This window comes from Haematobia irritans, chromosome 4 (genome assembly GCF_050003625.1).
Source record: "Haematobia irritans isolate KBUSLIRL chromosome 4, ASM5000362v1, whole genome shotgun sequence".
Taxonomy (NCBI): domain Eukaryota; kingdom Metazoa; phylum Arthropoda; class Insecta; order Diptera; family Muscidae; genus Haematobia; species Haematobia irritans.
Genome location: NC_134400.1, coordinates 186,017,857 through 186,043,926, shown reverse-complemented (window position 1 = coordinate 186,043,926; position 26,070 = coordinate 186,017,857). Strand labels below are relative to the sequence as shown.

Genomic DNA, 26,070 nt, shown 5'->3' with positions numbered 1-26,070 from the left:
TATCGGTCTATAGTTATATATAACCCTCAGATAAATCGATCCCCAATCACACAAAAATTGGTCCGTATCAAGTGAATAATTCTATATAGCCCCCATATAACCGAACCCCGTATTTCAATTCTGGCTCTACGTACCGTGCAAAAAGTCCATTTCGATTCGTAATTATTTGTAGACTTAACTATACACAACTTTTTTGTCTAATATATATCACCTATGGACTAATTCACAATTTAGAAAACGATGTTAAGAAGTTTTAAGATACCACAACCCAAGTAATTCGATTGTGAATGACAGTCTTTCGTAGAAGTTTCTACGTAATCCATGGTGGGGGGTACATAAGATTCGGCCTGGCCGAACTTACGGCCGTATATACTAGTTTTTTCCTTTCCATTTAATTAAAATAAATTTTCTTTTTTTTACAGATTGCCAAAAGTATGGTTCTATGTACCTTCATCTCAGCACCTTTGATGTTTATCTCAGCAAAAATGATATCTCTCACAAATCTAAATCCCATTGATTATCTACATGAATTGGATGCATTCTCTTTTGATATTAGTGTGGCTGGTGTGGCAGCATGTATTTGGATGCTATTACTATTGATAACAACAAAACGTTTCAAACGAATGCCACATCGTATAACATTCTGTTTGGTATTATCACAGGTGTGATTGTGAATGGTAGATTTGTAAAATTGTCTCAAATTTAAATAAATTTGTATTTGTATTTTCAGTTAATGTGCTGTGTTAGTGTGATATTATGGTCGAAGGTAGAACACCATCACAAATGGCCATTATTAATACAATTTTTCCTATTCAATATTGGAACATATAGTAGTCGTTTATGGACTGGAATATTGGCTATTACTTTGCTATTTCTACAATGTCGTAGTTTATGCTTTGTTCTCAAACTATGGCCATATATGGTAAATAATTCAGATTAAGTGATTCCTTAGCATTTTGACTAATTATTCGAGTTTCTTTTTTTTCTTCTTCTTGTAGATTGCATTTGCATGGGGTATACCAACATTGATCTCAGCCCTATTGGTAGCGTTTGATAGAAATGTTATGTCAGGAGAAAAACATAATCCCAGTTTTCAATATGGAAATGCCCAAGCAGCTATATCGGTATTTCTATTAGTAATGTGTTTTATAGGTAAGTAGAGATAATGAAAAAAAAACTGAATATTTTTATTATAGATGAATATGATGAGCTATTAATTTGTTGAGAAGTTATCTAGTTTAAATTGCCCAATTTATTAGATTGTTGTTGCTTAGCTTCGAATATTTTCTTTGTTTTGAAATTCTCCAAAAAGTTAAAATCTGGTGAATTATGCAGAGATAGATAATCGCAGTTGCCAACAATTAAATAAAGAGGTTATTTAGCTTTTAAAATGATGTCCAAATAAAGTTTTCAATCTGAAAAATATTTTCTAATTTCCTTTGCTATACCATAAATATTCGTAAGATTTTTTGAAAATGTCATTTTTTTATCTTAATTTTCTAGTTACGGTTGGCTGCCTGGTTATGCATCAACGGTATAAGAAACGCTATGAAAAATATCTAACATATGCTAGGGAATTATCAAATCCCGAATCAGGTAGGTTATACCCCCATTTTTTTACCAAAAAAAACAAAAAAATAACGTCGCCAAAAAAAAAAAACGTCGAAAATGTTCTTTTTGGATCCGGTAGTGGTCCAAAATTGACGCAGAAGCTATGAGTTTAATATGGGCTTGTCATAGGACGGATGTCCACCATTTCAACAGCCGTTGCACTGAATTTGCATCACTTCTTAGGGTGTAATTCGAATTCAGTGTTTTGGATGTAAATTAAAAAAATATGCAATATTTTGTCAAATAAAGATTTTTTTATATTTCTTTTATTTTTGGTTTTTAATCTAACGCTTGTCTGAAACATTTGTCCTCAAATATTTTCAGAAATTCGTAATTTTTGTAGATTGGATTTTGATTTCTTTTTTCAAAATTTTAATAATTTATACCATTTTATAAATTTTTAATTTCTTTTTAATCCATTTGAAACAAAAAAAAAATTAAAATTAACCATTAAGAATATAAACAAGTATATACAGCATTAAGTTCGGCCGGGCCGAATCTTAAATACCCACCACATGAACCAAATATTAGGGTTTCCTTTGAAATTTTAGGAGGGCTTGAGGACTTGAGGACACTTCCCGAAGATAAATTTAAAGATTTCATCTATGAGGACTATATCAGATTCTGTATTTATAAGAACCATTTTTGTTTGAGTTTTAGAGGAATCATTAACATCTCTTGTAAGTGTGCAAGAAAATTATAAATTAACGTCTTGATTTGAAATCTTAAATCTGTAGAAGTAAAATCTGGAAATTTTACATTGAGTTTCAAGCACTTTTCATGATCAGTGCGCCTTCTACACCCTCAAGAAGTGAAGTCGGTCTATATGGAGGCACTACCAAATGGACCGATAAAAACTTAATCCGATACACGTTTTTGTGAGCCTAAAATACCAGAATATTTACAATTTCAGGCAAATCAGATAAACACTACGGTTTCTAGAAACCCAAGGAGTTAAATCGGGAGATCGTTCTTATGGGGGCTATACTAAAATATGGACCGATACTCACCGTTTTCGGCACACCTCTTTATGACCCGAAAATACCTCTAGATTTCCAATTTCAGGTAAATTGTATAAAAACTGCGGTTTCTATAAGCCCAAGAAGTAAAATCGGAAGATCGGTCTATATGGGGGCTATACCAAAACATGGACCGATATTCGCAATTTTTGGCACACGTATTTGAGGTCCTACAATATCTCTAGATTTCCAATTTCCGGTAAATTGTATAAAAACTGCGGTTTCTATAAGCCCAAGAAGTTAAATCGGAAGATCGGTCTATATGGAGGCTATATCAAAACATGGACCGATATTCAAAATTTTTGGCACACGTATTTGAGGTCCTACAATACCTCTAGATTTCCAATTTCAGGTAAATTGTATAAAAACCTCGATTTCTATAAGCCCAAGACCCCAAATCGGGAGGTCGTTTTATATGGGGGCCATACCAAAACATGGACCGATACTCACAATTTTTGGCACACGTATTTGTGGTCCTACAATACCTCTAGTTTTCCAATTTCAGGTAAATTGAATAAAAACTGCGGTTTCTATAAGCCCAAGAAGTAAAATCGGGAAATCGGTCTATATGGGGGCTATGCCAAAATATGGACCGATACTCACCATTTTCGGCCCACCTCTTTATGGTCCTAAAATACTTCTAGATTTCCAATTTCAGACAAATTGGATAAACACTACGGTTTCTATACGCCCAAGACCCCAAATCGGGAGGTCGTTTTATATGGGGACCATACCAAAACAAGGACCGATACTCCAATTTTTGGCACACGTATTTGTGGTCCTACAATACCTCTAGATTTCCAATTCCAGGTAAATTGAATAAAAACTGCGGTTTCTATAAGCCCAAGAAGTAAAATCGGGAGATCGGTTTATATCGGGGCTATATCAAAACATGGACCGATACTCACCATTTTTGGCTCACCACGTTATGGTCATAAAATACCTCTAGATTTCAAATTTCAGGCAAATTGGATAAAAACTTCGATTTCTATAAGCCCAAGACCCCAAATCGGGAGGTCGGTTTATATGGGGACTATATCAAAGCCTGGACCGATATAGCCCATCTTCGAACTTGACCTGCCTGCAGACAAAAGACGGGTTTGTGCAAAATTTCAGCACGATTGCTTCATTATTGAAGACTGTAGCGTGATTACAACAGACAGACAGACAGACGGACATGGTTATATATCGTCTTAGAATTTCTCCCTGATCAAGAATATATATACTTTATATAGTCGGAAATCGATATTTCGATGTGTTACAAACGGAATGACAAACTTATTATACCCCCGTCACCATTCTATGGTGGTGGGTATAAAAAGAACATCTTTGGGAGGACATTTTTGGAAGTGCTTTTAAAGTTGTGTTTTTGTTCGCATTTTTTTTGTTTGCTGGGAATATATGAATACTTATAAATTTTTTCTCTCTCTTTCTCTCTCTCCCACAACAGAAAACTCTGATCTTCAATCGACCGTATCCACAGCTAATCTTCTTTCATCAAATGGCAATGTTCATCAGAGACGACGATATACATCATATTCTTCTTCCGATGATGATGAAATGTTACCAAATACTGTTGGAGTTAATAACAGCACTAGTGGTGGTTGTAATAGTTCAGCAACTAATAACACTGGTAATGATGGTGGCGGTGGCTGCGGTAGCGGTAATTGTTGTTCATCAAGTACTACCACAAGTCCTGTAACTACCGTTGTAGTGGACATTGAAGATCTCTTAAATAAACGTAATCTAGAGCAAAATAAAAAGGATACTAAAGATGATGGTGATATAACACCAGCAGATGAGCAATTGGATGAACAGTAAGTTTTTGATATTTGTGATATCATTAAAATCTCGTGCCAAAGAAAACATTTTCACGTCCTTGTAATAGAAATTGTGACCAAATCAAAACCGATGACTTTGAGACTAGGGAAAATTTTCTGTATTTGAAGCGCAAATAAAAAATGCGGATCTTTTTCCAAATTTGTTTATAATGGTTAGCATGCCCACCTCGCATATAGAGAGTAATGGTTTCAATCCAAGTCTCGACCAGGGGAGTCGGAGTCTGAAGATTTAGGTTGGAGTCTGAGTGGGAGTCTTAAAAATTTTGCTCGACTAAACTAAATTTTTTAACGCAAATTTCGATATGACTGTAAATGAAACGCAACTTCCAATTATGGAGATAATTTTATGTTTCCTAAAATGTTAGTCTAGCCATGGGCCATTTTAATGCCTACAACCATAACAATTTATTTGAAATATTTCAAACAATCGATTTTATTTTTTTTTTAATTTTATACACATATATCGAATATTGGCAGAAATTTTCTTCAAAAATAAATTTTTTGTCAAAATTTTATTTTTATACAAAATTTTGCCAAAATTTTATTTCTATGGAAAAGTTTGCAAAATTTTATTTCTATAGAAAATTTTGTCTAAATTTTATATAGTAAATATAAACATTTTTTCAATTTTTTATTTCTATAGAAAATATTGTTAAAATTTTATTTCTATAGAAAATTTTGTCAAAATTTTAGTTACTATATAAAATTTTTCTCAAAATATTATTTTTTAGGAATGATCACTGCTATAAAATTTTTACAAAATTTTCTATAGAATAAAAATTTTAACAAAATTTTCTATAGAATAAAAATTTTAACAAAATTTTCTATAGAAATAAAATTTTGCAAACTTTTCCATAAAAATAAAATTTTGACAAAATTTTGTATAAAAATAAAATTTTGACAAAATTTTATTTAGAAATACAATTTTGACAAAATTTTCTATAGAATAAAAATTTTAACAAAATTTTCTATAGAAATAAAATTTTGCAAACTTTTCCATAAAAATAAAATTTTGACAAAATTTTATTTCTATACAAAATTTTGTCAAAATTTTATTTCTATATAAAATTTTGTCAAAATTTTATTTTTATAAAAAATTTTGTCAAAATTTTATTTCTATGGAAAAGTTTGCAAAATTTTATTTCTATAGAAAATTTTGTTAAAATTTTTATTCTATAGAAAATTTTGTCAAAATTTTATATAGTAAATAAACATTTTTTCAAATTTTTATTTCTATAGAAAATATTGTTAAAATTTTATTTCTATAGAAAATTTTGTCAAAATTTTAGTTACTATATAAATTTTTCTCAAAATTTTATTTTTTAGGAATGATCACTGCTAAGTCGAAAACTGGTAAAAATGACTTAAATTCTCCTATACCTCTAATACATATCTATCAGCTGATAAATCATAAAAGCATTTTTGCGAAATTGCTTAAAATTGATAAATATTTCCTATATTTATGCCCTGCGCCACACTGTGCCCAAGGCATTAGCCGTGCCCAAGATTTTGTAGACGTCTGACAAAATTTTGTCCATATCGGGTCAGTTTGAAATATTGGTTAATGGGAACATAAATCTTTATACAAAGCACTCAACAAATTTGAAGGATTTGAGATTTTATCGAAATGTAGATCTAAATACAATGTGGTCCAGGGTATATTATAGTCGGCCTCGCCCGACTAAAAATTTTTTCAAATTTTTATTTCTATAGAAAATATTGTTAAAATTTTATTTCTATTGAAAATTTTTTCAAAATTTTAGTTACTATATAAAATTTTTCTCAACATTTTATTTCTTAAGAATGATCACTGCTAAGTCGAAAACTTGTAAAACTGACTTAAATTTTTTTAAATCATAAATGCATTTTTGCGAAATTGCTTAAAAATTTATAAATATTTCCTATATTTATGCCCTGCGCCACACTGTGCCCAAGGCATTAGCCGTGCCCAAGATTTTGTAGACGTCTGACAAAATTTTGTCCATATCGGGTCAGTTTGGAATATTGGTTAATGGGAACATAAACCTTTATACAAAGCACTCAACAAATTTGAAGGATTTGAGATTTTATCGAAATGTAGATCTAAATACAATGTGGTGCAGGGTAGGTTAGGTTAGGTTAGGTTATGTGGCAGCCCGATGCATCAGGCTCACTTAGACTATTCAATCCATTGTGATACCACAGTGGTGAACTTCTCTCTTATCACTGAGTGCTGCCCGATTCCATGTTAAGTTCAATGACAAGGAACCTCCTTTTTATAGCCGAGTCCGAACGGCGTTCCACATTCCAGTGAAACCACTTAGAGAAGCTTTGAAACCCTCAGAAATGTCACCAGCATTACTGAGGTGGGATAATCCACCGCTGAAAAACTTTTTGGTTTTCGGTCGTAGCAGGAATCGAACCCACGACCGTGTGTATGCAAGGCGGGCATGCTAACCATTGCACCACGGTGGCTCCCGTGGTGCAGGGTATATTATAGTCGGCCCCGCCCGACTTCAGGCTTTCCTTACTTGTTTTTTTATACCCTGCGCCACACTGTGGAGCAGGGTATTATAAGTTAGTGAATATGTTTGCAACACCCAGAAGGAGACGAGATAGACACATGGTTTCTTTCAAAGTCTAGGTCGCAGTTTTAGTTCAATCGACTTCAAATTTGGCAAGTATGTGTTTTGGCTCAGAATAGAACCCTATTGATTTTGGAAGAAATCGGTTCAGATTTAGATATAACTCCCATATATATCTTTCGCCCGATATGGACTTATATGGCCCCAGAAGCCAGAGTTTTACCCTAATTTGCTTAAAATTTTGCACAAGAAGAACAATTAGTACTATAATCAAGTGTGCCAAATTTTATTGAAATCGGTTCAGATTTAGATATAGCTCCCGTATATATCTTTCGTCCGATATGGACTAATACGGTCCCAGAAGCCAGAGTTTTACCCCAATTTGGTTGAAATTTTGCACTAGGAATACAATTAGTAGCGTAGTCAAGTGTGCCAAATTTTATTGAAATCGGTTTAGATTTAGATATAGCTCCCATATATATCGTTCGCCCGATTTACACTCATATGACCACAGAGGCCAATTTTTTGCTCGATATAGTTGAAATTTAGCACAGGGAGTAGAATTAGCATTGTAGCTAATCGTGCCAAATTTGGTTGAAATCGGTTCAGATTTAGATATAGCTCCCATATATAGCTTTCGCCCGATTTACACTCATATGACCACAGTGGCCAATATTTTACTCCGATTTAATTGAAATTTAGCACAGGAAGTAGAATTAGCATTGTAGCTATGCGTGCCAAATTTGGTTGAAATCGGTTCAGATTTAGATATAGCTCCCATATATAGCTTTCGCCCGATTTACACTCATATGACCACAAGGCTAATTTTTTTGCTTCTATGTAGTTGAAATTTAGCACAGGGAGTAGAATTAGCATTGTAGCTATGCGTGCCAAATTTTATTGAAATCGGTTTAGATTTAGATATAGCTCCCATATATATCGTTCGCCCGATTTACACTCATATGACCACAGTGGCCAATCTTTTACTCCGATTTAATTCAAATTTTGCACAGGGATTAGAATTAGCATTGTAGCTATGCGTGCCAAATTTGGTTGAAATCGGTTCAGATTTAGATATAGCTCCCATATATATTGTTCGCCCGATTTACACTCATATGACCACAGAGGCCAATTTTTTGATCCGATTTAGTTGAAATTTAGCACAGGGAGTAGAATTAGCATTGTAGCTATGCGTGCCAAATTTGGTTGAAATCGGTTCAGATTTCGATATAGCTCCCATATATAGCTTTCGCCCGATTTACACTCATATGACCACAGAGGCCAATTTTTTGATCCGATTTAGTTGAAATTTAGCATAGGGAGTAGAATTAGCATTGTTGCTATGTTGGCACGCATTTGGTTGAAATCGGTTCAGATTTACATCTAGCTCCCATATATATGTTTATACCAACCATATACCAACATTTTCCTTGTAAAATCGCCACTGCTTAGTCGAAAAGTTGTAAAAATGACTCTAATTTTCCTAAACTTCTAATACATATATATCGAGCGATAAGTCATAAATAAAAGTTTGCGAAGTTTCCTTAAAATTGCTTCAAATTTAAATGTTTCCCATATTTTTTTTTACTAACATTGTGTTCCACCCTAGTGTATTAGCCGACTTAAATATTGAGTCTATAGATTTTGTGGAAGTCTATCAAATTCTGTCCAGATCGAGTGATATCTAAATGTATGTATTTGGGACAAATCTTTATATATAGCCCCCAACACATTTGACGGATGTTATATGGTATCGAAAATTTAGATCTTCAAAGTGGTGCAGGGTATAATATAGTCGGTCCCGCCCGACTTTAGACTTTCCTTACTTGTTATGTTTCAAATTGGTTAAAAACAGTTTAAGAATTCATAGAAAGGTACAAATTATTTAAATTTTGTCGAAAAAAATGCTAAATCCAATCTGAAAAAATTGTGAATTTTTCAAAATATTTGAGGTCAAACGTTTCAGACAATTATAAAAATTATTTATTTGACAAAATATCACAGAATTTTTTAATTTGCATCCAAAACATTGAATTCGGATCACACTTAAAGAAGTGATGTAAATTCAGTGCACCGGCTGTTGAAATGGAGGACTTCCGTCCTATGACTAGCCCATGTTAAATTCAGCGCTTCTGCGTCAATTTTGCACCACTTCCGGATCCAAAAAGAACATTTTCATTACTTTTTTTGGCGACGCTTTTTTCGCTGGGAGCTCCTAATGACGCCTTTCTAAGTTGATTCCTTTTGTTATTTTAGCAATCATCCTGTACGTCCAGGCTTATGCAGTCCTTCCTTTAATTGTGGCGCTAGTACATCACAAAATTGTCAATCGATTATAGAGCGTTACGAAGATCAAACTCGTCGTGGTCTAGAACCATTGGAACATCCCAATGATGGAGACGAACATCAAACTCTCAAACATATTGTATTATTAATTATATTGCTTTGCTCAATGTTTGTGGTAAGTTTGCCAAGGGCAACCATAATAAAATGAAATATCAATACCATTTGTAATCATATATCTTCTACAGGGATTGGCTGTTTCCATTTGGACTTTGGTAATGGAGGGTATGTCTGGAATATACTTGGAATTAAGTTTCTTGGATGCATTCTTGAATTTTGGACAAAGTTTAATAGTAATGGCTGTATTTATTGGAGATACAGGGGAGTTATTACAACCTTTGATTAAAATCTGGAGAAAAATATGGTGAGTTATTATATTGGACATCAAGCTTTTCTTAAAGAGTCCAACAAAAGTGAAGTAAACTTCATAAATAACTTTTTCAATTAATAATTTTCGATAAAAAACGGGCTCGAGTTCTCTCTAATCCCGAAATATAAAAGGCAACCCTCGTATACGTCATAATTTTTCTGATGCTCATATATTTATTTTTTTTAGGTATGGTGCAAATATTGTTACTTTGCCCCACTGGTCACAGGTTAGCCAAGAGACCAAACATATATGCGAACAATTCAGAACTCACCATTTGGAAAATTGCAAAAAAGATATTGCAAAAGATCGAAGGTAAGCTGAATGCTCTCCGTAACTTTATGGATCATCCCTTACGAATCAAAAATTTCGATTTCATTTTAGATGGCGTATCAAGATATATCGCAAAGTATTTTATGGTTGCGAATTTGTCGATTGGCTAATTGAGGTGGGTCTATCCAAGGATCGCATGGAAGCCGTTCATTATGCCAAACATTTAGTTAATGGCCGTGTCTTACGTCACATCAATAATGTTTATCATTTTGAGGATAAACAATTGTTGTACAATTTCTGCAGTCGTATGTAAGAAAAACAAAGTAAGAAATGCGTCACAAATCTTTTATGGAGAATGTGAAGTCCATATATATATTTTTTTGTTAAAGCTGTGATTTATGTTCTTTTCATTATAGAATTTAGTTCAATTTTAGAATTTCTTACTTAAGTTAAAATCATTTTATTTGTATGTCCATTGCATACAATTAAGGGGATAAAGACATTGAGGTGTTATTGCATTAGCCAACGACTATTGTTAAATATTTGTTGATTATTATTTTAATTGAAAATGAAAGTGAAAATCTTAATTTGAAATTTGTAATATATTTGTTTAAAAATGATTCGATCCAATTGATTTTTTATAAATCTATCAGATAAACTAAATGAACCATTCGCAGTAAAACCGTTCAAGCTTGGACACTCTAAAAACTGGATTCCTTAAGAAATTGGACAATGTTGTGAGAAGTTTGCTATATTAACGCATTAAAATTAATGTGGGTGTCCACTTCTGAGGGGTTTCAGTGTATGTGTTCAATGAGTTCAATTAGTTTGGCTTCGCTAATAGCTATTGTTCATTTTTTCGTGATTGAAATAATTTTAATTAAAAATTTATTTGGCAGCCAAAAAAAATTTTTTTTATGTGATTTATATATTTTTGAAAGTTGATATCTAGATTTCGTTACAAATGACAAAACAATCAGACTAAAAAATGAAATATTGATGTACTTTTCTTTAGTTGTTGATTGCTCGAGGTTTTTATACCACAATTTTCCTTTATTTATCGATTGATCAATACCTTGAATCGTTTACAGCGAGTTATTTTACAGTTTAGGGGAATGTAAAAGTTTTCTATAGTAGAGACTTATATCAAAATAATTGTAAAGTGAATCTAAATGTCTATCTTTTGACCTTTACAAAAATTAAGAGGTAAAATTTTTTGTAGAAATAAAATAAAATTTTGACGAAATTTTCTATAGAAAAAAAAATTGACAAAATTTTCTACAGAAAACATGTTGACAAAATTTTCTAAAGAAATAAAATTTTGACAAAATTTTCTACAGAAAAATTTTGACAACATTTTATATGGACATAAAATTTTGACACAATTTTCTATAGAAATAAAATTTTGACAAAATTTTCTATAGCCATAAAATTTTGAAAAAATATTTTCTATAGAAATAAAATTTTGAAAAAATATTTTCTATAGAAATAAAATTTTGACAAAATTTTCTATAGAAATAAAATTTTGCAAAAATTTTCTATAGAAATAAAATTTTGACAAGATTTTCTATAGAAATAAAATTTTTAAGCAATACTTTTCATAGTTTCGGCTATAGGTCGATTAAAAACATAGACTTGATGTTTTATGTGCACACCAGAATAAATCCTTGAAAACGGTTTTGACGAAGTCAACCTAAATATTGGAAATAAAAATAATATAAAACATCAAGCCTATGTTTTTTAATCGACCTATAGCTGAAACTATGAAAAGTATTGCTTAAAAATAAAATAAAAAGACCAACGATAACAAACCAGAAATAGAAATAAAATTTGGACAAAACTTTCTATGGAAATAAAGTTTTTACAAAATGTTCAATAGAAAAATGAAATTTTGACAAAATTTTCTATAGAAATAAAATTTGACAAAATTTTCAACGATAACCAACCAGTAATAGAACTGAAATTTTGTCAAAATTTTGTATAGAAATAAAATTTTGCAAAAATTTTCTATAGAAATAAAATTTTGCAAAAAGTTTCTTTAGCAATAAAATTTTGGCAAAATTTTCTATAGAACTAAAATTTAGACAAAATTTTCTTTAGGAATAAAATTTGCAAAAATTTTCTATAGAAGTCAAATTTTCAAAAAATTTTCTGAAAAATAAAATGTTGACAAAAAAATTTTTTTAAATTAAATTTTGCAAACACATTCTACAAAAATAAAATTTTACAAAAATTTTCTATAAAAATAAAATGTTGACGAAATTTTCTATAGAAATAAAATATTGACAAAGTTTTCTATAGAAATAAAATTTTGACAACATTTTCTAAAGAAACAAAATTTTGCTAACATTTTCTATAGGAATAAAATTTTGCAAAAATTTTCTATAGCAATAAAATGTTGGCTAAATTTTCTATAGAACTAAAATTTAGACAAAATTTTCTAGAGAAATAAAATTTGCAACAATTTTCTATAGAAGTAAATTTTTAAAAAATATTTTCTGAGAAATAAAATATTGACAAATTTTTTTTTAAATTAAATTTTGCAAATATATTCTACAGAAATAAAATTTTGCAAAAATTTTCTATAAAAATAAAATGTTGATAAAATTTTCTATAGAAATAAAATATTGACAAAATTTTGACATTTTCTAAAGAAACAACATAGGAATAAAAAATTTTGCTAAAGTTTTCTATAGAAATAAAATTTTGCAAAAATTTTCTATAGCATAAAATTTTGGCAAAATTTTCTATAGAACTAAAATTTAGACAAAATTTTCTATAGAAATAAAATTTGCAAAAATTTTCTATAGAAGTAAAATTTTAAAAAAATTTCTGAGAAATAAAATGTTGACAAAAAAAAATTTTTTTTTAATTAAATTTTGCAAAAATTTTCTATAGAAGTAAAATTTTGTCAAAATTTTCTATAGAAGTAAAATTTTAACAAAATTTTCTACAGAAATAAAATTTTGACATTTTCTATAGAAATTAAAATTTTGAAAAAAAATTTTCTATAGAAATAAAATTTTGACAAAATTTTCTAAGAAGTGAAATTTTGAAAATATTTTCTATGGAAGTAAAATTTTGACAAAATTTTCTCTAGAAATACAATTTTGTAAAAGTGTTCTATAGAAATAAAATTTTGCAAAAATTTTCTATAGCAATAGAATTTTGGCAAAATTTTCTATAGAAATAAAATTTTGACAACATTTTCTAAAGAAATAAGATTTTGCAAAAATTTTCTGTACAATTAAAATTTTGCAAAAATTTTCTATAGAAGTAAAATTTTAACAAAATTTTCTATAGAAATAAAATTTTGACAACAATTTTTATAGAAATAAAATTTTGACAAAATTTTCTATAGAAATAAAATTTTGACAAAATTTTCTATAGAAGTAAAATTTTGTCAAAATTTTCTATAGAAGTAAAATTTTAACAAAATTTTCTATAGAAATAAAATTTTGACAAAATGTTCTATAGAAATAAAATTTTGACAAAATTTTCTATAGAAATAAAATTTTGACAAAATTTTCTATAGAAATAAAATTTTAAACAAAATTTTCTATAGAAATAAAATTTTGACATTTTCTATGGAAGTAAAATTGTGAAAATATTTTCTATGGAAGTAAAATTTTGACAAAATTTTCTATAGAAATAAAATTTTGAAAAAAATTTTCTACAGAAATAAAATTTTGCAAAAATTTTCTATAGAATTAAAATTTTAACAAAATTTTCTATAGAAATAAAATTTTAACAAAATTTTCTATAGAAATAAAATTTTGACAAAATTTTCTATAGAAATAAAATTTTGACAAAAATATTCTATAAAAATAAAATTTTGCAAAAATTTTCTATAGAAATAAAATTTGGACAAAATTTTCTATAGAAATAAATTTTTTACAAAATTTTCTGAGAAATAAAATTTTGACAAAATTTTCTATAGAAATAAAATTTTGACAAAATTTTCTATAGAAATAAAATTTTGAAAAAAATTTTCTGTAGAAATAAAATTTTAAACAAAATTTTCTATAGAAATAAAATTTTAAACAAAATTTTCTATAGAAATAAAATTTTGACATTTTCTATGGAAGTAAAATTGTGAAAATATTTTCTATGGAAGTAAAATTTTGACAAAATTTTCTATAGAAATAAAATTTTGAAAAAAATTTTCTACAGAAATAAAATTTTGCAAAAATTTTCTATAGAATTAAAATTTTAACAAAATTTTCTATAGAAATAAAATTTTAACAAAATTTTCTATAGAAATAAAATTTTGACAAAATTTTCTATAGAAATAAAATTTTGACAAAAATATTCTATAAAAATAAAATTTTGCAAAAATTTTCTATAGAAATAAAATTTGGACAAAATTTTCTATAGAAATAAATTTTTTACAAAATTTTCTGAGAAATAAAATTTTGCAAAAACTTCCTATAAAAATAAAATGTTGACAAAATTTTCTTTGGAAATAAAATTTTGACAAAATTTTCTATACCATAAAATTTTTGGCAAATTTTTCTATAAAAATAAAATTTTGTTAAAATTTTCTATAGAAACAAAATTTTGACAAACATTTTCTATAGAAATAAAATTTTGACAAAAATTTTCTATAGAAATAAAATTTTGACAAAAATATTCTATAAAAAATTTTTGACAAAATTTTCTATAGAAATAAAATTTTGACAAAAATTTTCTACAGAAATACAATTTTGAAAAAATTTTCTATAGAAATAAAATTTTGACAAAAATTTTCTATAGAAATAAAATTTTGACAAAATTTTCTAAAGAAACAAAATTTTGCAAACATTTTCTATAGAAATGAAATTTTTACAAAAAGTCGACTTTGATCTTTTGTTTCTTTGCAAAACGACGATTATGTCGATTTCATACCTATTGCCAAATGCTGAAAATTAAATTGGAATTTGTAATCTTTTGAAATTAAACAATTCCATATTTGGTTGGCTCCATAATTTAGTCTTTTTGGAATACTTATAAGATATCCCTTGAAATTCGATAAAGGTATACGATCTATAGTCCGGCCAAGGTTACCGTCTTTCTTACTAATTAAGTTTTTGCTTAGAATATTTTACTAATTAAATGTTTTTATTGTATTAAATCTAATATTAGTTTTTTTTTTCGAAATATCTATGTAAATATTTTCAGTATCACAAATTTTTCAGTAATCCCCTCGTGTTCTATAAAATCCCCTACGTATATATATATTATTTAATATAGTAGAATTGTATTACTATGTACATTTTGAATTATTTTCTCTTCAAAGTAATTTCACAAACAAATGACAAAACATTTATCACTTTAGTTTAAATATATAAGCTCAAGAGCAACTAGTCTCAGTCAGTCTCTGTCACATAGGAAGAAAAAAGTAAACGAGAATACCTATACATGAAAAGAAAGTGCAATTTGTTACAAATTATTATTACGATTAAATTACATATTATATATATTATTTCATATTTTAATTCAAATAGTTTACAATATTTCACAAAAAAAAAAAACGTCACAAACGATACCAAAAACAAAATTAATAATAAATAATGAAATAAAAAAGAAAACCAACAAATACAACTAAATGCTGTGGCTTCAAATCGAACACAAAATTAGGGAATATTTATAGAATTTTGTAAAAAAAACAAAACAAAAGACAAAACGTTATAAACAAAACCTATAATTTTTTTTCTCAAATCTTAGAAAAGTGAGAATATAAAAGAAAGTCCTATTTATAATCAGAAAAATCATTATAATATACCATATACCAAATTATGCTTACATTATATTATCATTCAAATTAAAAAATCTTGTAATAAAATATACAGTAATTATTACAAAACAAAAAAAAAAGATTATACACAAATATTTAATAAATAACCAAATTGGTCACAAAGATGCTTATAAATTAATATGAAAATAAAAAAATCCTCAATTACAAAATTGTTTTCTTTGATGTTTTTTAGACATTTTTTCATATATTCATTTTGGGGTAATGGGAAAACTGCTTGCGAATTATTGAACTGTTCACTTTTCTCTTTAATCGTCGAATTCTCATGACGAAAAAGACTTTAAAGAAGCTTTGGTTGTTGTTGTTGTTGTAGCCACTGGGAATTAGTGTATAAAACAAATAAAGACAGCCGACACCTTCCTAATGCAAGACTAGCGCACTTCCACTGACCTACCGAAGTTTTGGTCGCGAGCTCAAACGGAGTGGTTATGTAAAGAGCCAATCGCTTTTACATGTTTCTTTTGTTCTGGTTATTTAATTTAATTTCCCCATTTATTCTCCTTCGTACCACTACACTACTCTGCGTGCTCTGCGTCACTGTACGTATATGTTACACATTTATATTATTACTTGGGCAAGGTGCACGTGATTCTGTAGGGAAGTTACTTCCAACAATCAATGTTAATAAAATATATGTGGGGAATTCTCATTTAGATGCGGTCACTGCCGAATTAAGAATAAGGGTTTGTCGGGACGATGTCATGAATCATCCGAAGCGTGACTAGTAGAAGCGAGTGGCACCGACCGCAGCCGAACATCCGACGGCAGCACCCGATTTGTTCGCATCCACTCCTGTAAACATAAAGCGATCCGTGTACATCTTTTTTATCAATTTTTTTATAGAAAAAAAAAAATTGCCAAAATTTTTACAGAATTACAGAAATAAACTTTAAAAAAAAATTTTGTATAGATACAAAATTATGCATTTTTTTAAATTTTATATAGAGATAACATTTTGCGATAACTTTCTATAAAACTAAAAGTTTGAAAAAATTTTCTATAAAACTAAAATTTTGGCTAAATTTTCAACAGAAATGAAATTTTGGCTAATTTTCTATAGAAATTGAATTTTGACAAAGTTTTCTATAGAAATAAAATGTTGACAAAATTTTCTATAGAAATAAAATTTTGACAAAATTTTCTATAGAAATAAAATTTTGACAAAATTTTCTATAGAAATAAAATTTTGACAAAATTTTCTATAGAAATAAAATTTTGACAAAATTTTCTATAGAAATAAAATTTTGACAAAATTTTCTATAGAAATAAAATTTTGACAAAATTTTCTATAGAAATAAAATTTAGACAAAATTTTCTATAGAAATAAAATTTAGACAAAATTTTCTATAGAAATAAAATTTTGACAAAATTTTCTATAGAAATAAAATTTTGACAAAATTTTCTATAGAAATGAAATTTTCGCTAATTTTTTATAGAAAATGAATTTTGACAAAATTTTCTACAGAAATGAAATTTTGACAAAATTTTCTATAGAAATAAAATCTGGACAAAATTCTCTATAGAAATAAAACTTGGACAAAATTTTCTATAGAAATAAAATTTTGACAAAATTTTCTATAGAAATGAAACTTTGGGTAATTTTCTATAGAAAATGAATTTTGACAAAATTTTCTACAGAAATGAAATTTTGACAAAATTTTCTATAGAAATAAAATCTGGACAAAATTCTCTATAGAAATAAAACTTGGACAAAATTTTCTATAGAAATAAAATTTTGACAAAATTTTCTATAGAAATGAAACTTCGGCTAATTTTCCATAGAAAATGAATTTTGACAAAATTTTCTACAGAAATGAAATTTTGACAAAATTTTCTATAGAAATAAAATGTTTACAACATTTTCTATAGAAATAAAATTTTGACAAAATTTTCGATTGAAATAAAATTTTGACAAAATTTTCTATAGAAATAAAATTTTGACAAAATTTTCTACAGAAATGATATGTTGACAAAATTTTCTACAGAAATAAAATCTGGACAAAATTTTCGATTAAAATAAATTTTTGACAAAATTTTCTATAGAAATAAAATTTTGACAAAATTTTCTACAGAAATGAAATTTTGACAAAATTTTCTATAGAAATAAAATCTGGACAAAATTTTCGATTAAAATAAAATTTTGACAAAATTTTCTATAGAAATAAAATTTTGACAACATTTTCTATAGAAATGAAATTTTGGCTAATTTTCTATAGAAAATGAATTTTGACAAAATTTTCTACAGAAATGAAATTTTGACAAAATTTTCTATAGAAATAAAATCTGGACAACATTTTCTATAGAAATAAAACTTGGACAAAATTTTCTATAGAAATAAAATTTTGACAAGATTTTCTATAGGAATAAAATAATTTTGACAAATTTTTCTATAGAAATAAAACTTGGACAACATTTTCTATAGAAATAAAACTTGGACAACATTTTCTATAGAAATAAAATTTGGGCAAAATTTTCTATAGAAATAAAACTTGGACAAAATTTTCTATAGAAATAAAATTTTGACAACATTTTCTATAGAATTTAAATTTAGACAAAATTTTCTATAGAAATAAAACTTGGACAAAATTTTCTATAGAACTAAAATTTAGACAAAATTTTCTATAGAAGTAAAATTTTTACAACATTTTCTATAGACATAAAATTTTGACAAAATTTTCGATTGAAATAAAATTTTGACAAATTGTCTACAGAAATAAATAGAAATAAAATTTTGGAAAATATTTGACTTTTATATTACATTAATTTAATTTGCAAAAATGATCCGCTGGTAAGAATTTTGGTCCAATTTTGGAAAAATGTTGGTCCAAAATACATTGTGGCAACGCTGATTAGCACCCAACTAACGCGGTTCGTGCGCTTACGCGATTCATTCGCTTACGCAGTTCGGCTGCTTACGCCGTTCGTTCGCTTACGCGATTCGTTTGCTTACGTAGTTCGACTGCTTACGCTGTTTGTCCGCTTATGTGATTTGTTCGCATCACTCAAGTGCTAGTATAGCCGAATCATCTCCTTTCCCTCTTCGCTTTACAGAAACCGAACAGGCCCGACACCATCGCTATCCACTGAGCCACCTTGGTGCAATCGTTAACATGCCCGCCTTGCACACACAGGGTCGTGGGTTCAAACTAGAGGTGTGTACGTGACACGAAATTGTCGTGACACACTGGTGAGCGTGAATCCTACCAAATAATATCGTGCATGAGTAAGACTTTTCCGACGTGAGTGTGCGTGAGCGTGAGAAAAATATTACTCACGTACACAACTCTAGTTCAAACGCTGCTCACATTTCTGAGTGTTTCAAAGCTTCTCTATGTGGTTTCACTGCAATGTGGAACGCCGTTTGGATTCGGCTATAAAAAAGAGGTCCCTTGTCATTGAGCTTAACATAGAATCCTGCAGCACTCTATGATAAGAGTTCACCACTGTGGTATCACAATGGACTGAATAGTCGGTCTGCCACTATACCTAACCTAACCTATCGCTATAACCGTTTCACGAGCACCAGCCGCTCCGAAACCATCGACACCGCCGGTCATGAACGCCAGTCTGCCCAACACCATCAGTATCGCAACGTTTCATCATCGTCATCAGTCAACATCGCACCGTCTCATCATCGTCACCCGTCAGCATCGCACCGTCTCATCATCGTCACTCGTCAGCATCGCACCAGTCATCACCACCGTTTAGCCCAATGCCACCCACGGCTCATCACCATCAAAACTCCACCAGTCGTCGCCGCCACCAGCCCACTCATTCCTCTCATCTACATTTGTAAGATTGTAAACATAATAAAAATTGTAAATAAAAACCCCTCCCCAAGAATAAAATGCAGTATTTTATGAAGTATTTTTACTTAACGTTCGTGGATCCTTAAAAGGTAACACTGGAAGGCCACTGACCTACCTCAGCCCACGAAGAAAACCACGTTACAGTTATATATATCATAAGAATACATTGTGGCCCTAAATCGGAGTATGCCCAGGTCGTAAAAGGTGCCATTAAAGCAAAAAAACTTTATACCAAATATTAAAAAATCCAATCGACTTAAAATTTGCCACAAGTATGTATGTGTTTTGGATCAAAATAAAACCCTATTGACTTTGGAAGAAGTCGGTTCAGATATCATTCGCCCTATTGCATGGACCCAGAAGGCAGAGTCCGATTTGCCCAGTACAATTGATAGTGCCGTTATGTATGCCAAATTTGGTTCAAATCGGTTCGAATTTGGATATAACTTCCGTAGATATCTTTTGCCCAATTTACACTCATGTGTCCACAGAGGCTATAATTTACTCCGATTTACACTAATAGAAAAAGTTTCGTTATATTAACGAAATGTGTCGTTAAAAGTCAGCCAATGAAACAAAATCGAATACAACGAATTTTTTCGTTAATATAACGAATTTTCTGCAAATCAACGTAACGTTTCGTACTATTAACGAATATGTTCATTGTATTAATGAAAACGTTTCGTTATATCAATGAAAATTTTTCGTTGGCTGACTTTTAATGAAATTTTCTTTGTGTGTAGTTTACTAATATTGTGCGTCATCCCAGTTTAAATTTTAAGTCTTGAGATTTTGAAAATTTTATTGTCCAAATAGGTTCAGATTTAAATATATGTATATGGGAACATACATCTTTATATATAGCATCCAATAAATTTGAAGAATTTGAGATGATATCGAAAATGTAGATCTACAAGGTAGTGCAGGGTATAATATTGTCGGCCTCGCCCGCCTTTAGACTTTCCTTACTCGTTTTTATACCCTGCGCCACACTGTGGAACAGGGTATTATAAGTTAGTGCATATGTTTGCAACACCCAGAAGGAGACGAGATAGACACATGGTGCCTTGGCAAAAATGCTCAGGGTAGGCTCTTGAGTCGATATAGCGATGTCCATCTGTCCGTGAACACATTTTTGTAATCAAAGTCTAGGTCGCAGTTTTAGTCCAATCGACTTCAAATTTGGCACAAGTATATGTTTTGGCTCAGAATAGATCCCCATTGATTTTGGAAGAAATCGGTTCAGATTTAGATATAGCTCCCATATATATATATTTCGCCCGATATGCACACAAAGAAAATTTCATTAAAAGTCAGCCAACGAAAAATTTTCATTGATATAACGAAACATTTTCATTAATACAATGAAAATGTTCGTTAATAGTACGAAACGTTACGTTGATTGACAGAAAATTCGTTATATTAACGAAAAAGTTCGTTGTATTAACGAATTTGTTTCATTGGCTGACTTTTAACGACACATTTCGTTAATATAACGAAACTTTTTCTACTAGTGTGGACTTATATGGCCCCAGAAGCCAGAGTTTTACCCTAATTTGCTTAAAATTTTGCACAAGAAGAACAATTAGTACTATAGTCAAGTGTGCCAAATTTTATTGAAATCGGTTCAGGGGGGTTACTCTGTATTGCGATACGAAAGCAAATGCGATGCGATAGTTAAATGCGTTAAGAGTACAATTCGGTACTCTGTATCACTTGCGCAAACGCTTTCGCAAAGTAAACTGAAAATATGGCAACGCTTTAGCAAAATAAAGCGAAAATATGACAACGCTGGCTGCACAATGTAAACAATAACGAAAATGATAAAAAGAAATGTCAAAAAATTGTAAAAAAAAACATTTTAAACAATCTTCCGTTCGGTGCGTGTTCTTTTAAAACTTGCTAATCGTTTATAACAAAAAAGTAATAATTATGGATTCGATAGCGTTATGGTTTGAAGAAAATTAACATGAACGAATTACAAGAAGAATTTTGCGAGATCGGTCAAATATACTCTCCCTAAGTGACCACGGGTAAGAAAATGGAAACTCAAATTATGTGACAAACGTTTTCGAATATTTCATTTTTATAGATTTCGTCTTAATAAAGATGCGTTTATGAATGTATTAAACGCTATTAAAGACGACCTCGTCGTTCCAAATAAATCCACCGCCATTCCAACTCCAATAAAAGTGGCCGCTGCTTTGAAATTGCTTGGACAAGGTGGTTATCTACAAATCGGCCAAGACCATCTTTTAGGACTATCAGAGCAATCTATGTCGCGCTGCTTAAAAGAAGTTTGCGAGGTGATTGAACGAATACTTTGTCCCAAGCACATACAATTTGAGGTAACTGCGGAAGAGACCATAAAGTCTACCAAAGTTTGGAACTGACGTTGCTGTGTCTGTAACTTTTTTGGTTTTTCCCTAAAACAATAAACAATTTAGATACAAATATAAAAATTTAATTGTGCTTACTTACATATTTGTTACTTTGCGATTGCTATTTTGTTTGCGCACGATTTTTGCGATCAACGAACGAGTTTGACATACGCTTTCGCATTATAGAGTGCGGTGATGCCAGATTTGCGAAAACTAGATGCGCAAGGTAGATACGAAAACGAATTACTGAGTACCAATTACTCGATTCGCGACAATTTTTCTTACGCATCGCAATACAGAGTAACCCCCCAGACTTATATATAGCTCCCATATATATCTTTCGCCCGATATGGACTAATACGATCCCAGAAGCTAGAGTTTTACCCCAATTTGGTTGAAATTTTGCACACGGAGTAGAATTAGCATTATTGCTATGCGTGCCAAATTTGGTTCAAATCGGTTCAGATTTAGATATATCTCCCATATATAGTTTTCGCCCGATTTACACTCATATGACCACAGAGGCCAATTTTTAACTCCGATTTAGTTGAAATTTTGCACAGGGAGTAGAATTAGCATTGTAGCTATGCGTGCAAAATTTGGTTGAAATCGGTTCAGATTTAGATATAGCTCCCATATATAGCTTTCGGCCGATTTACACTCATATGACCACAGAGGCCAATCTTTTGCTCCGATTTAGTTGAAATTTTGCACAAGGAGTAGAATTAGCATTGTTGCTATGCGTGCCAAATTTGGTTGAAATCGGTTCAGATTTAGATATAGCTCCCATATATAGCTTTCGCCCGATTTACACTCATACGACCACAGAGGCCAATTTTTTGCTCCGATTTAGTTGAAATTTAGCACAGGGAGTGGAATTAGCATTGTAGCTATGCGTGCCTTGAAATCTGTTCAGATTTAGATATAGCTCCCATATATATGTTTTTCTGATTTCGACAATAATGATCAAAATACCAACATTTTCCTTGTAAAATCGCCACTGCTCAGTCGAAAAGTTGTAAAAATGACTCTTAATTTTCCTAAACTTCTAATACATATATATCGAGCGATAAATCATAAATAAACTTTTGCGAAGTTTCCTTAAAATTGCTTCAGATTTAAATGTTTCCCATATTTGTTTTTTACTAACATTGTGTTCCACCCTAGTGTATTAGCCGACTTAAATTTTGAGTCTATAGATTTTGTAGAAGTCTATCAAATTCTGTCCTGATCAAGTGATATTTAAATGTATGTATTTGGGACAAACCTTTATATATAGCCCCCAACACATTTAACGGATGTGATATGGTATCGAAAATTTAGGTCTACAAAGTGGTGCAGGGTATAATATAGTCGGCGCCGCCCGACTTTAGACTTTTCTTACTTGTTTTTCACTAAAATTGTGTTCCACTCTAGTGCATTAGCCGACTTAAATTTTGAGTCTATAGATTTTGTAGAAGTCTATCAAATTCTGTCAAGATCGAGTGATATTTAAATGTATGTATTTGGGACAAACCTTTATATATAGCACCCAACACATTTGACGGATGTGATATGGTATCGAAAATTTAGATCTACAAAGTGGTGCAGGGTATAATATAGTCGGCCCCGCCCGACTTTAGACTTTCCTCACTTGTTAAATTTGTCTTAAGTATTATCTTCAATATCGCTAAATTTCTTTAGGTTTTCTTAAAATGTTTTTGTATCGAATAATTTAAATAAAACTTGTAATTAAAAAAAATTATTGTCGAGAGCCCAAAGATTTCTTGCCTTTAAAATACGAATGCGAATGCTTAGCATAGTAGATGCATGTCAAGGTTTTTCTCCTTGACCAAAAGTCGATAAACTTTTCAATGATGCTGCTTTGTCTATAGTTAGGTTTGTGTGTAGAAATGTTTGTCTCCTAGTATAAAATACATCAAACCTCAGTTCAAAAGTGATATACGCCTTAAATTTATCCTTATTGCGATTCTCCCCTTCCGTGGCTCGTAATCAATACAAAAATCTTTGGTGGAAGGACAAAATCTTTGAAACCGAGCTCGCCATACTATGATAATAATCCATATAGATGGCAGAATCTAAAGCCTTTGGTATTATTTTAATTAATCAAAACATATTTAGTATTTATTTATCACGTATAAACAAAAAAAATAAATGCTGTTGCAAAGTGTTCACTACCCATTCATTACCCACTAAACTTATCCCAAACAAAAAAATGTCTTCGTGGTATAAATTCATCTGCCAAGGGATTCAATATTGACTTGGATACATCACATTCACTTGGAGGCAATAAAGCTAGTTCTGCTTTCAGTTGTTTCTTCTTGACACTCTCCATATGCTTGATTTCTTCTTCCATTTCATCATAGAGCATAGCAATTAAACATTCCCTCATACAATCTTCATCTATGAGTCGTTGGATTTCGGCTTTATCAAATTCCTCTTCATTCTCCATCCAGAGATATTCGGAAAAGTTCAAATTTTCATTTGCATCATTTTCGAAAATGTCTTCCATCTGGTTCGTATCCATTGTTTTGATGGGTATTTGTAACACCATTATATAACAAATATTCTATATATTCTTCTTCTTCAAGTAAAATTACAAAAAATTTTGAAAAAAACTCTTAATTTAGAAACAAAAATCAAGCACTAACTGACAATAAAATAACAAATGTGTTTCTAAATATTCTGAAATCATTGGCAATGAGTATTAAGTTAACCCTCACAGAAGTGAGGTAGTCGGTTGCCATCAGCCACCAGAAATCACTCCTGGATTAATCTACAAAATCTAGCGCTTAATCTTCTCTTCTCGTCTTATGTATTTATAATTTTTGGCAATCAATAAAATCTTCTAATGAAATACAGGTGAGGCGTAATCGATTATTGTAGAACTAGTTTCGCCTACATAGGGAATTAGGTTAATTACTGGTAATGCATGGAGGAGTCACTTTAAGAATGACATCGACAGAATATTTGTTCTGCTGACCTAGAATTGACCATTTTTCGCTCTAAATGACATTTTGTGGTCCCTATCAATTTCTGAATCGTTCCTTTTGTATTAATTTGTTTGTAATAATTTCTAATAATCTAGCATACACAGAAAAATTTTTCACAAAAATTTTTCCAATTAAAGTCTTAATTGAGTTTTAAAAAATATTCAATTAAAAATTTAATTGATTCAAGAAATTTTTTAATTGAAACAAAAATCCATCACAAAAAGTGAGAGTATCAATTAATTTTTTAATTGGATCAATTAATTTTTTTATTTGCTACTATCATTTCTGTAATTGAAGACATTTCAATTAAAAAATTAATTGGATCAATTAATTTCGTGATTGAATCAGAAACAAATTTGTTTGCGTGTAGAAAGAGTCATTTCGATAGAAAATTTTGACTAAATTTTATTTCTATTGAAAATTTTGTCAAAATTGTATTCCTGTCCAAAATTTGGTCAAAATTTTATTTCTATAGAAAATTTTTACAAACTTTTATTTCTATAGAAAATTTTGTCAAAATTTTATTCCTGTAGAAAATGTTATTTCTATAGAAACTTTTGTCAAAATTTTATTTCTATAGAAAATTTTGTCAAAATTTTATTTCTATAGAAAATTTTGTCAAAATATTATTTCTATAGAAAATATTGGCAAAATTTTATTTCTACAGAAAATTTTGTCAAAATTTTATTTCTATAGAAAATTTTGTCAAAATTTTATTTCTATAGAAAATTTTGTCAAAATTTTATTTCTATAGAAAATTTTGTCAAAATTTTATTTCTATAGAAAATTTTGTCAAAATGTTATTTGTATAGAAAATTTTGTCAACATTTTATTTCTATAGAAAGTTTTGTCAAAATTTTATTTCTATAGAAAAATTTGTCAAAATTTTATTTCTATAGAAAATTTTGTCAAAATTTTATTTCGATAGAAAATTTTGTCAAAATTTTATTTCTATAGAAAATTTTGTCAAAATTTTATTTTTATAGAAACTTTTTACAAAGTTTTATTTCTATAGAAAATTTTGTCAAAATTTTATTTCTATAGAAAATTTTGTCAAAATTTTATTTCTATAGAA

At 29.6% G+C, this 26,070-nt stretch overlaps 2 protein-coding genes and 2 long non-coding RNA genes across 4 annotated transcripts in view; 2 read left to right on the top strand and 2 right to left on the bottom strand.

Moving 5' to 3' along the window:
- The window catches only part of anchor (integral membrane protein GPR155 homolog anchor), a 78,917-nt gene extending 67,905 nt beyond the window's left edge, over positions 1–11,012 (top strand). The window contains exons 6-14 of the mRNA XM_075304133.1: positions 423–662; positions 731–922; positions 999–1,152; positions 1,504–1,596; positions 4,081–4,447; positions 9,292–9,496; positions 9,567–9,742; positions 9,935–10,060; positions 10,130–11,012. Of these exons, the coding sequence (XP_075160248.1) occupies positions 423–662; positions 731–922; positions 999–1,152; positions 1,504–1,596; positions 4,081–4,447; positions 9,292–9,496; positions 9,567–9,742; positions 9,935–10,060; positions 10,130–10,331 (1,755 nt within the window). The 3' untranslated portion in view covers positions 10,332–11,012. The remainder of the gene's footprint in view (positions 1–422; positions 663–730; positions 923–998; positions 1,153–1,503; positions 1,597–4,080; positions 4,448–9,291; positions 9,497–9,566; positions 9,743–9,934; positions 10,061–10,129) is intronic.
- Positions 11,013–21,254: 10,242 nt separating this feature from the next.
- LOC142233743 (uncharacterized) lies at positions 21,255–22,083 on the top strand. Its single transcript, XR_012721480.1, has 2 exons — positions 21,255–21,654; positions 21,714–22,083. It is a non-coding gene; the product is annotated as an uncharacterized LOC142233743 (long non-coding RNA).
- On the bottom strand, positions 21,676–22,309 carry LOC142233742 (uncharacterized). Its single transcript, XR_012721479.1, has 2 exons — positions 22,103–22,309; positions 21,676–22,047 (listed from the first exon to the last, which is right to left on the bottom strand). It is a non-coding gene; the product is annotated as an uncharacterized LOC142233742 (long non-coding RNA).
- Positions 22,310–24,088: 1,779 nt separating this feature from the next.
- On the bottom strand, positions 24,089–24,660 carry LOC142234421 (polyadenylate-binding protein-interacting protein 2-like). The gene has a single exon (XM_075305547.1). It carries the CDS (start codon positions 24,554–24,556, stop codon positions 24,188–24,190), a length of 369 nt encoding a protein of 122 aa, XP_075161662.1. The 5' UTR covers positions 24,557–24,660; the 3' UTR covers positions 24,089–24,187.
- Positions 24,661–26,070: the final 1,410 nt, after the last annotated feature.